This window comes from Lampris incognitus, chromosome 2 (assembly GCF_029633865.1).
Source record: "Lampris incognitus isolate fLamInc1 chromosome 2, fLamInc1.hap2, whole genome shotgun sequence".
NCBI lineage: Eukaryota > Metazoa > Chordata > Actinopteri > Lampriformes > Lampridae > Lampris > Lampris incognitus.
The window spans coordinates 27,312,587-27,324,564 of NC_079212.1; the positions used below are offsets into that span (position 1 = coordinate 27,312,587).

Consider the following 11,978-nt stretch of genomic DNA (forward strand, 5'->3'; position numbering starts at 1 on the left):
ACGTATCGTGATGTCAGTCGGCAGCTGGAAAAACTACAGCCTAGCAGGGCTGCTAATACTCTAATCTACTCTAAACACGTTCAGAAATCATATCCTCACTCTCCCGGCTAAGCTACATTTCTGATGTTGGAAATGACATCCCGCAACACTAGTGCAGAGGATTTTATGGACAGCGATACAGAGGCCTACTTGCAATGCATTCTGATATGTAGGCGCCGTGAGAGACTGTGAGCAGGAAAACACTGATTTCTACTTCAGTGTAGTACACAGTGAGGATGTTATTGCTTCAATCAATGACATTACTCATCGGTACTGATTGCACATACACTAAACCATCGGTGAAATTCCCTTTAAGTTCAAGGAAGTCAAATAGAAGTAGACAAGATCTCTTCAAGTGAGGGGTAATGCTCACTTGTAACTAGATTATGAAAACAATCATGAAGATGCATCATGCCAAATGTTTTAGAAGAGGCTATAAAATACCTGTGTGCTGTCATTTTAGAATTCACATATCAGTGCCCAAATGGTAACCAAATGCATCGCTGTGCCAACATGGCTCTACTGTGCCACTTTGCTTTCCAGAGTAAATACGTAATTGGCAGTTATCCTGCAAAAGTTCCAGCTAATGCTCTTCGCACAGTCTAGAATTGTTTTACACGCTGCTTATGCAGATTTGAACTACAATACATTGACTTTCTATGGAAAATGTGTTTAGGCAGAAGTGTAATTGAAATTATTATTTAAGTGGTTGAAGGAGAAACCATCTTTATGTGTAGTGGGTGAGGCTCTCACCATGGATGGCAGTCATAAAAGGAAACACTGCAGTGCACAAAGTGGAACTTGCACACTTTCTCAATTTCACACATACACATGTAGACTACCATTTCAAGTGGCAATAACTGGAATGAAGCCCTGAGTGTCGTGATATGAGGTAAGCCCTTTCCTTGTCGGATAATCCACCACCCAGAAAGCTCCTGCAGATGGAAGCATTCTAAAAGGCCTTATAATACCAAGCTTATGTTGTCACTATCTCATGTTCTGGGGAGCAGCAGCACATTCTGTACTGCTCTGCAATGATTTAGTGGGTTTGGAAAAATTACGGTGCAGAGGCCAGGGCACTTCCTGATTTCTTTTTCATAATGCTGAACTATTTCTTTTTTTTTTCTTCATACCCTCTCACTTGTTTTGTTTTTTTTTCCGCCTACTTCATACTCTCGCACTTTTTTTAAATTGTGATAGTATAATAGCTTACTGTTGTATTCATTTTATAACAAACTTGAAAACACGAGTACATGTACTGACATGTACTGAAGCTAATGAAAGTAAAAACTGTTGCCTTGGAACATATGCCAGCATAATGAAGACATAGTGACATTCATGTACGAGATTGATTTAAGGGACTTGAAATCTGGCTTCATAGAAACCCAACGTGATGGGCCGGTTGATAGACGTAGTTCAACAGTCATTCTGTCTCTTTGACACTGATTCACGACATTTGGCCTCTCGACCACAAGAATCTCATCTTCATGACCAGCTGTCCTATCATCTAGACCTCATAGGTTGTTTTTCTCTATTGATAAGATCGAACCCTCCTTTGTCTGTGTGACTCCCAAACTGCTATTTGTAAACTCTTAAAGAGTTTGAGAAAATAAAGAGAACATTGTGAGTACAAATAGGCCTCATCTTTTACACCGTGCCTTTCGAATGGGTTCTGCAGTGCTCTAATTTCCTCTGTCATATAATAATCAGGGGCTCTCCACCTGAAGGAAGTTTTTAACCCAGCAGATAAACTCTTATGAGTGATGTCTCTGCCTCATTTTTCATTCCACTTATATATGGCTCTGCAAGCACTTTGGTACACCTGTTAATCCCCATTCAGAAGCCCAAGTTAATGTTTTCATTAATCCCTGCCTAATATAATGGTACTTGACACAGTGTAAATGATGGAGGGGCAGGGTGACCTTTACTCGTGTCTGCCAAGCCGTTGTTGAGGCCATGTGGTTGTCAGCCTGCAGCAGGGAGGCAGAGAGGCACTGCTGAGAACAGTCATTAAGCACAGAGCAAAGCCAGCACTCGGCACCACTCGACACTTTTGATCTGCACATTTCAATTAGATTTCACATCAGGACGCCTGCCTTCCCTCAGTCAACACCTGCGCTCTGCCTGACCAACCAGCCAGCCAGGCTAAAGAGGGAGGCGTGCAAAAAAACAACCACAAGATTGCTTTGACTGCTCAAATAGATGCACAAACACATGGTAACCTAATAAAGCACAAGTCGTTTTTAAAAGAAATAATGGGAATTGGCTACTTTGTTCTCACCGTCTGTACATTCTCCGACATGGATCTTCCAGTGATTATTTTGTTAAGGGTATCCGTTGTGTTGTAAACGTTGCCCCACTGATAGAAGGAGCATCATTGCCTCTTCATCTTATTGGTCTTCATGTTATTAGTCTTCCCGGTGATTTGTCTCCCATGAGCTCTCACTCGACAAGGCATGTGGAAATGATCCCACTATTCCAGATGTTCTCAGCAGCTGAACAACTCTTTGGGTCTCTGAGAACTCTGCACAAGGAATGGGGTTTGTTCCAGGTTTATGCTGGAGCTATGGGTTTGCCACAGCACTTTAATTTACCCGTTATGTGAGAAGGTTTCATTCAGCTCAAACACACTAAATGTTCCCATCTCTGCTTTGCCTAGTAAGATGGAGTCTTACAGGCACTGGTGGATGTGAATATCCCCTAAGTGCTCCATAAAGGGAGATCTTATTAAACTGGCCTAAGCTCACTGAGTTGAGCTCTTTCTACCAATCAAAGCAGTTGTCAAGAAAGACTTATCTTGTACCTTAATGTCAGATTTTTTACAGGGCTTGTAGAGGCGATAGAGGAACCACGTGATCCTTGGCCAGTGTTTTCCCTCGGCAACACACAACAGGACAAACTTAGCTGAGTTGGCCTAGGATTTTTCCAGATGAAAAAAATCCTAGACTGGGGGCACCCCGGTGGCTGACCTGGTAGAGCGTGTACCATATAAGGCTGAGTCCTTACCGCAGCAGCCCGGGTTCGAATCTGGCTCGGGCCCTTTGCTGCATGTCATCCCCCCTCTCTCTCCTGCCTTGCCTATCTCTCACGACTATTGCTATATAATGTTTAAAAAAAAGGGCAGAAGATGCCAAAAAAATTTCAAAAAATAAATCCTGTCATTTTTATTTTATTTTCAATGTAATCAATGTAATTCCTAAACATCAAACATTGTAATTTGGGTAGAAGGTATGGTGTTTCAGTGAAAATAAACATTTTATGTACAGAGCGAACAGGCTTTCAATGCCATTTTAAGAGCTCCACCCTTTCAGTATTGGTGTTGATGAATAGATCAATTTTGCTTGGATATGTTGAGCTGTTTGCTGCAAAGCAGTTAACATGTTTTAGGGAGCAATGCACTGACTAATTTGTCAACTTTCTCAGCCAAAGAGAGGAAAGAAAACACTCAATAGCCATTAAACCCTGGGAGCTTTGTTGGGCAGCAGTTTAACGGACCTTAGATAGTAAATGAGTGTCTTCTGGGCCTTAAAGATTACAGGTGACTTACAGCTCAACTAACACTGGCACTGCCCCTTCATGAATTTATTATAGATCCAGGGCAAGGCCACTAACAAGTGAGGGTTCATGGTGAGGGAGAAAGGCAGAGCCCAACAGGAAACTGCATAATTGCTCCTGACTCCTGTCACCAATTTTCAAGGCTTGTGTTTTATTTTGAGTGTGTCCGGAAAGCGGCAGTTAATTTGCACAGGCTGCCTCAGCAGAGTGCTTTCTGATCCATGATTGCATGTGTTAATGTTTCAGTTGGGTATTGATTTCCAGGCGGCCTTTTGTACGCTGGATTTATCCGCCTCGCTCGCTGGCAAGCGCGCCCCTCCGAATGTTTGATTAAAGTTCAATTGACTCTTCCAGTGAAAGGGTGAGGAGCCATTTCACTCCCTATTTGTAGCGCCAAAGCTCTCCCCGACATGTTCTTTTGTTCCCATTCAAGCGCCTGCCACCCAGGCAGCCACCAATGCACTGATCCTAATACCCCTGCATTCAGTGAGCCTCCTAGCCTAATCCTGGGACAGACAGGGCCACAGCACAAACCCATACGACTAGCTACAAAACCTGGCATGGAATGACCAGCTCCATGGCCAGGTTAAAAAGAAAAAAAACAGGTTGCTGCTAATGACTGTTTCTCCACCCCCCACCCCCCCCCAAAACAAATAACAACACGTCACCATATTTGTAGTCCTGTGCTGTTTGGCATGATCCTCAGTATCTGATCTGTATACTTTTTGCAGGGGGAGTTAATCACCTTCTACTACTATTGGAAAAAGACCCCCGAGGCAGCTAGCTCTCGGGCCCACCGCCGACACCGGCGCCAGCCCATCTTTCGCCGCATCAAGACACGGACCGCCTCAACTCCTGTCAACACTCCATCGCGCCCCCCCTCCAGTGAATTCTGTAAGTATAGGGTCCTGCTTACTTTATAGCATTTTATTTCTGTTGCCTCACTGAACAGATTTCAGTTCCTGAATGTCATCAGAAATCTAGTTAAAGGCTGTTTCCATCAGTGAGTTAACATTGGATGTGTTCTAATTCCTGCAGTGGATCTCAGTTCAGCCAGTGAGGATGATTTTGACAGTGAAGACAGTGAGCAGGAGCTGAAGGGTTACGCCTGCCGCCACTGTTTTACCACAAGTAAGACATACCCATCCACTCACACACATTTGCATTAGCATGTGTGCATGTGAAAGACGTATGTGCACATACACAAACACGAGGTTAGTGTCATTTGAACCTACATTACTAATTCTACCATGATTGTGAACAGTGTGGGCCTGGCACCACACAGCACTGTGTGACAGATGGGCATCAGAGGATGTCAGGACTAATTTGATCAAATTAGACATGAGCCCACAGCTTGTTCACTCTCTCCCTTTATCCTAACCCTCTCTCCACACAGCTGGCACCCAGCACCAACCTTCCATCTGACAACGCTTTACATGACTGCCACCACAGCAAGGGTGGCTAATAAACAGGGCTTTATTTTATTAACCCATATAGACCTGCCTGGTTTATATATCTGAGTATTTAGCATATAAGCATGTTGGGTAAATCTCCATATACACAAGAGTATTTACTGATATACTGCTGTTATCCTTGAGTCACTTCAAGCATACGTAATCAAGCAAAGGCCACCTTTCTAGGGTGAATACATCTATTAAATGTCAAACTGCAAACAAATCTAACTGCCTTTTCCAGATTTATAGACATTTTTGTGGTGATTTCTTGGCATTGTCTGTATCCCTCAACGCCTGTAAGTGCTTTATCTCACCACTGTAAATGGCTTTCCTCAGCCTCCAAGGATTGGCACCACGGGGGTAGGGAGAACATCTTGCTGTGCACAGACTGCCGCATTCACTTCAAGAAGTACGGTGAGCTGCCCCCCATTGAGAAGCCTGTGGACCCACCGCCATTTATGTTCAAACCTGTCAAAGAGGAGGAGGATGGGCTCAGTGGGAAGCATAGCATGAGGACCCGACGGAACCGAGGCTCGGTGAGTACTCAGTCCTGTACCTCATCTGGTTTTCTGTTAACGCCTTTGCCATCTATCGTCCTCCCAGTTTTTCCCATGAGCAATGTAAAGCCTGAGTACAAGAGTTGGCATCCGTCAAAGAATTGGCTTACTATCCCCAAACAGGAAACACAAGGACAACTGAAAAATGAAACGTCTGTTTTGTTTCACAGAAGGTCTTACAAACTAGGTGTGGAATTCTAAGTCAAAGATGTGATGTACTTAAGAATCTGTGTGTATCATACAAATAGGTTTGCACGTATGAGGAATTTGACATGGTTCATTGCTCAATGAGACAATTAAAACACATGACATTATAAAAGTAGAATATCTATGTCATCGATACTCAGCCTTGTGCCATGAAGGGCCATGTTTCTGCAGGCTTTTTTCCACCCCAATACTGTACCAGCTGGTTTCACTGATTAGTCCTCGCCTGTCTGGTTGAAGGTTTGTTATCTGAAATCAGCTGGTGTAGTGTTAGGTTGGAATGAAAGCCCACATACACATGGCTTTTCATGGCACATGGTGTGTATGCTTGCAACAAAGGGCAAAGAGTCCTTCTTCCATATTAACATTTTCAGCTTTTTATGACACCACCAGTTTGAGGCCTACACTGGTTTTAATTTGCAGTGGTTGTGTTTGTTGCTAACAGATGTCAACGCTACGTAGTGGTCGTAAAAAACAGACAGCCAGTCCTGATGGCAGAGCCTCGCCCACCAATGAGGACCTACGCTCTAGTGGGCGCACCTCACCCAGTGCAGCAAGCACCGACAGCACTGACAGCAAGACGGACTCCATGAAGAAACCCAGCAAGGTACACACAGCATGGATCCCAGGAAACATCATTCAAGTTTAAAATGCATGCAATTTGAGCTGTATGGAATGTGCTCTAATGTCTCTTCTGTTGCTCATGCAGAAGATTAAGGAGGAGGCCCCCTCGCCTATGAAGAGTGTAAAACGGCAGAGAGAAAAGGGGGCATCAGACACAGAGGAGCCTGAGAGGGCCAGCTCCAAAAAGTCAAAGACACAAGTGAGTCTGTGGTTTCTTGTTTGACATGGTCGTATGGTTTAATAGGTCCTAGCACAACTCTCACTTATTCACTCTTCCTTTTCCTCTGCCCCCTCAGGAGCTGAGTCGGCCAGACTCGCCCTCAGAATGCGAAGGGGAAGGGGAGGGCGAGGGTGAGAGCTCTGATGGACGCAGCATCAATGAGGAGCTCAGCAGTGACCCTAAGGACATTGACCAAGATAACCGCAGCTCCTCACCAAGCATCCCCAGCCCCCGTGACAACGAGAGTGACTCGGACTCATCTGCTCAGCAGCAGCAGCTGCTGCAGAACCAGCACCCCCCAGTCATCCAATGTCAACCGGGCACTTCTGCAGCCTCCACTGCCCCTGCTCCACCCTCATCCTCAGCCCCCTCATTACCCCCCCAGGTGTCCCCCACAGCTGCCTCCACCTCTCTACCTCCCCAGCCGCTACCCCAGGTTGGACCGTTATCTCTCATTCAGTCAGGTGCATCCCTCCATCCTCAAAGGCTGCCCTCTCCCCATTCACCTATGACTCAGGCTCCTCCCCCTGGTCCCCCAGGTCCACCGCAGTCATTACCCAGCTCACATCATGGCCCGATGCCTCCCATGCCTCATCCACTGCAGGCTGGCCCCTCACATATGCCTCACCCTCACTCTTTGCCTCCTCAGGGCTTCCCAATGGGGCAGTCTCAGGTCCCGCCTTCGTCAATCTCTGGCCAATCACAGCAGAGACCCCACACACCTCCCTCCCAATCACAGTCATCAATTCAGAGTGCAGGCCAGCCTCCCCGAGAGCAGCCCCTGCCTCCTGCCCCCATGTCCATGCCTCACATCAAGCCCCCGCCCACCACACCCATTGCCCAGATACCTAACCCACAGTCCCACAAACACCCGCCCCACCTCTCAGCACCTCCATTTCCTCAGATGCCTTCCAACCTGCCTCCACCGCCTGCCCTAAAACCCCTCAGCACCCTATCCACCCACCACCCCCCGTCGGCACACCCACCCCCCCTCCAGCTGATGCCTCAGGGGCAGCAGCTTCAGCCTCCGCCAGCCCAACCTCCGGTCCTCACCCAATCCCAAAGCCTACCACCATCAGCCAGCCACCAGCCTCCACCAGCTCCTCCTCTACCACCCTCCACAGCAGCCTTGCATCCCAATGGGCCTCCACAGTCACCCTTTCCCCCGCATCCTTTCAACCCTGTTCTACCTCCAGCCGGCCCCCCCTCTTCATCAAACTCCATGCCTGGCCTACAGCCACCATCTTCCTCCACCACTGCCTCCTCCTCTTCCATTTCCATGCCCCTCCCCGCCTCTGTTCCCTGCGCCGGTCCCACCTCTGCCCTTCCACCTGTGCATATCAAAGAGGAGCCTCTGGATGAATCAGAAGAACCTGAGAGCCCCCCGCCCCCACAGAGAAGCCCCTCCCCTGAGCCTACTGTTGTCAACACGCCCAGCCATGCCAGCCAGTCTGCACGGTATGTCTGGCCAACACTCGCACACAATGGCTTCTGCCCTTACACTATTTGTTAGAAAAAAAATTAACCCTCACTTGTGCTAGCTGTTGTTTATTAACAGTTTTGGGTTCATCAGACTGTCTTGTCTGGTGATGCTGATTAGCTCTCAAATGCATCATCAACATAGAGTCTGTGCCTTCTGACTGCACAGCTTTGATGTAGGCAGAAAATTGAATGTCCTCAACTAAACAGGCGGCCAAGACCGTAGTTAGCCTTGAGCTGTAAGTGGCTGATGGTTTGGAATCATTCAAAATGGAGAGCAAGGAGATTAATTACAGTGAGATGTGCGTGAACTGACGCATCTGAATATGAGTATCTGTAGTTGCCTTGTACTTAAGTGGCTCCAAGACAGCCAATGAATAGCAATGAGGTTCTTAGCAGAAGTGTATGGTGAGGAAATGTTTCTTTCTGAATAATGGACTTGTGCTGGCTAACTCAGCCCATGTAGTGCAACGATATTTCCTGACTATTGAATCTGCACAGTGGAGTGGGTATTGCACAGCTCTAGCATGTTCAGTTTGTATGTAACTCATCTAGTTGTTTGTGAGCTCTAAACTGCCATTAGAACTTCACATGTGAAAGGAAGTCAATTGTGTTAAGTTTTGGGTTTTCCTTCTGTGATCGCAGGTTCTACAAGCACCTTGACCGAGGTTACAACTCATGTGCAAGGACAGACTTCTACTTCACTCCGCTGGCTTCATCCAAACTGGCCAAGAAACGAGAGGAAGCTCTGGAAAAAGCCAAGAGAGAGGCGGAGCAGAAAGCCAGGGAAGAGAAAGAGAAGGAGAGAGAGCGGGAAAAAGAGAGAGAGAGAGAACGGGAGCGAGAAAAGGAAGCAGAGAGGGCTGCGGTGAGGATGGTTTGTTTGTTGACAAGTTGATTAGTTTGTTGGTTTTTAGTTTTTGTTCTCACTGTTCATCTGGGTCTGCTGCTTATCCTGGTATGTCTTTCCTCACAGAAAGCCTCCAGTTCATCTCACGATGGTAGGATGGGCGACCCCCAACCAATGGCTGGCCCTGCCCACATGCGTCCGCCCTTTGATGGCCCCCCCACCACTATTGCAGCCGTGCCTCCGTACATCGGCCCCGACACACCTGCCCTGCGCACCCTCAGCGAGTACGCACGACCACACGTCATGTCACCCACAAATCGCAACCATCCCTTTTTTGTGTCACTCAACCCTGCTGATCCTCTGCTGGCCTACCACATGCCGGGGCTGTACAACGCTGACCCCGCCATGCGGGAGCGGGAGCTGCGGGAGCGGGAGATGCGCGAGAGGGAGATACGTGAGAGGGAGCTGAGGGAGAGGATGAAACCAGGCTTCGAGGTCAAGCCCCCAGAGCTGGACAGTCTACATCCCTCCACAAACCCCATGGAGCACTTTGCCCGCCATGGGGCCATCACATTGCCCCCCATGGCAGGCCCTCACCCCTTTGCTTCCTTCCACCCGGGTTTGAACCCTCTGGAGCGCGAGCGGCTGGCCCTTGCTGGACCACAGCTGCGGCCAGAGATGAGCTACCCAGAGAGATTGGCTGCAGAGAGACTCCATGCTGAGAGGATGGCCTCAGTGGCCAACGACCCCATCGCCCGCCTGCAGATGTTCAACGTCACCCCACATCACCACCAGCACTCCCATATTCACTCCCACCTCCATCTCCACCAGCAAGACCCCCTTCATCAAGGTGAGCGAAAGCCCTGCTTGCATATGCAACACAGTCTAAAATATACACATTGTAATTTTAACTATTCAGGAGATAATCTCAGCATTGAATCAAATCAAATTGTATGGACTGATTCTTGACAAATTTGAAAGGTTTCTGTTCAAAATGCCAAACATTTAGCAGTGTCAAAAACCTGAAGAGCTTAAAAAAAAACTTCAAGATTTTTTTTTACTGGTGATGATTGTGGTAGATATCAATTTTTGATTGACTCTTTATTTTAAACATGACTTCCACTCAATAACCAGTCCTTACAATCTACCAGTGTACCTTGAGGAGGAACAATACTAAGCTCTATTACTAATTGCTGTGGCATGCAATGTCTGTGATACACTATCTGTTTATGTGTGTGCCTTGACCTTAAAAGACTGACACCCAGAAGGTGGTGGTGAATGTCTTGTGTGTCCTCCAGGTTCTGGGGCCCACCCATTGGCGGTAGACCCCCTGGCAGCAGGACCTCATCTGGCCCGCTTCCCTTACCCACCCGGCACCATCCCCAACCCACTCATTGGCCAGCCACCACATGAACACGAGATGCTGCGCCATCCAGTCTTCGGTAATCTCATAAACACCTTGACCCCCTATCAAAACTCACATCTTATTCAGTTTATATTTCATCAATTTGGATGTGCTAAACTCCACCATTCTCTGATTATGCCCCGAATTGTTTGCATTCTCCAGGTACTCCATACCCACGGGACCTACCGGGCGGTTTACCACCACCCATGTCTGCCGCCCACCAGCTCCAGGCCATGCACGCACAGTCAGCTGAACTCCAGAGGCTGGCCATGGAACAGCAGTGGCTCCATGGACACCACCATATGCACGGAGGACCACTGCCTGGCCAGGAGGACTACTACAGGTCAGATGTGCAACACATATGCAATGCACATGCAAAAAAAGAATAATAGGGGCAAACAAACTAATAACGAGACAGATATGTGTCGCCATGAAAATCTTAATACCTGGTCATTCATGGGATATGTTTTTGTGTGTTTCAGCCGGCTGAAGAAGGAAAGCGACAAGCAGCTGTAACCAGCAAAGGGAGGCAGAGATAACACAGGCACAGGACACGGGAAGTTGTTACACAACAGGCTTGCAGAGGCACTCAAGGGTCCTCTGAACACTTTGTTTTTGAACAGTTGAGGACGAGCGGATCGTCTGAGAATTCTCCTGATGTCGGTTTTTGTTCGTGTCATGGACCTTTTTTTAATCATCATTATTTTTTTCAAGACATTGACTTTCTTTGGTATATAGCCAGTAGTGACAACGTCCTCAAGACTCCTGCATGAAAAGCTTCCCTGACGTTTTTGTAGGTGCTAGAACAAGACACTGTGCTTATCAAAAGTAGAAAAGAAAAAAAAGACCGTCAAAGCCGGTCTATGGAAAAATTACAAGTGCTATCTTAAATTCAACATTTATTTTAATACATTGTTGGAGGTTTTTTCATAATTTTAAGAAAAGCTACAGCATGGCGTTTTTGAGTCTGTAAATAGTATATATATAAACATATAATTATTATAATTATTATTACTAGATGTGGACTCCTACAAACCAAGTCGTTTCAACCTCCAATATGTTTGTTTTGAAGCATTATCCCTTGTTTCAGAGGGGAGCACCATGGCATTCGTTACAAGAGCTGGCAACATTTTATGAGAACCACAGTTCAGGTGTGGAGTTCCTCTGACATTGTTTGAATGATATTAGGTTTCATGTACAACGCTGTCATCCATAAAATTCTCTCACACACACATTCATCACACACTTGACAAGCACCAGATTGTCAGGATGTGTGAACTCACCAGGTTGAGTTTTACTGATTTGAAACACTTGAAAAGGTGACGGCAGTAGTCACTGAGGCTTCTGTGGAGAACACACTCAAGCCATGGGGGTGGGGTGGGGGGTCTGGGGGGCATTATTGCACTGAAAAGAGTATCCTTGAGTTCCTTCAATTGATTTTATCACCCTTCTTAAATATCAGTATGCAAGTTCGCGAAAATGAAGAATCATTTCATTACCGTTTTTACAAAGCATGGTTTTCACTGTGGATTTTTACTACCTTGACATTGGCAACACAACTTGGCTGCGCTAAACAGAGTTAACGTCACTT

The 11,978-nt window shown here is 46.8% G+C and overlaps 1 protein-coding gene across 3 annotated transcripts in view; it reads left to right on the forward strand.

Moving 5' to 3' along the window:
- Window positions 1-11,747, forward strand: part of LOC130106715 (arginine-glutamic acid dipeptide repeats protein-like) — a 42,438-nt gene extending 30,691 nt beyond the window's left edge. The window contains exons 7-17 of one of the 3 annotated variants that reach the window (XM_056272938.1): window positions 4,326-4,488; window positions 4,633-4,725; window positions 5,385-5,584; window positions 6,255-6,416; window positions 6,519-6,632; window positions 6,730-8,111; window positions 8,778-9,000; window positions 9,109-9,832; window positions 10,251-10,424; window positions 10,550-10,730; window positions 10,870-11,747. In XM_056272938.1, the coding sequence (XP_056128913.1) occupies window positions 4,326-4,488; window positions 4,633-4,725; window positions 5,385-5,584; window positions 6,255-6,416; window positions 6,519-6,632; window positions 6,730-8,111; window positions 8,778-9,000; window positions 9,109-9,832; window positions 10,251-10,424; window positions 10,550-10,730; window positions 10,870-10,903 (3,450 nt within the window). In that variant the 3' untranslated portion in view covers window positions 10,904-11,747. Of the gene's footprint in view, window positions 1-4,325; window positions 4,489-4,632; window positions 4,726-5,384; window positions 5,585-6,254; window positions 6,417-6,518; window positions 6,633-6,729; window positions 8,112-8,777; window positions 9,001-9,108; window positions 9,833-10,235; window positions 10,425-10,549; window positions 10,731-10,869 lie in introns of those variants that run through there. The other 2 variants (XM_056272939.1, XM_056272940.1) reach the window with 2 other exon arrangements.
- The last annotated feature ends 231 nt before the right edge of the window (window positions 11,748-11,978 follow it).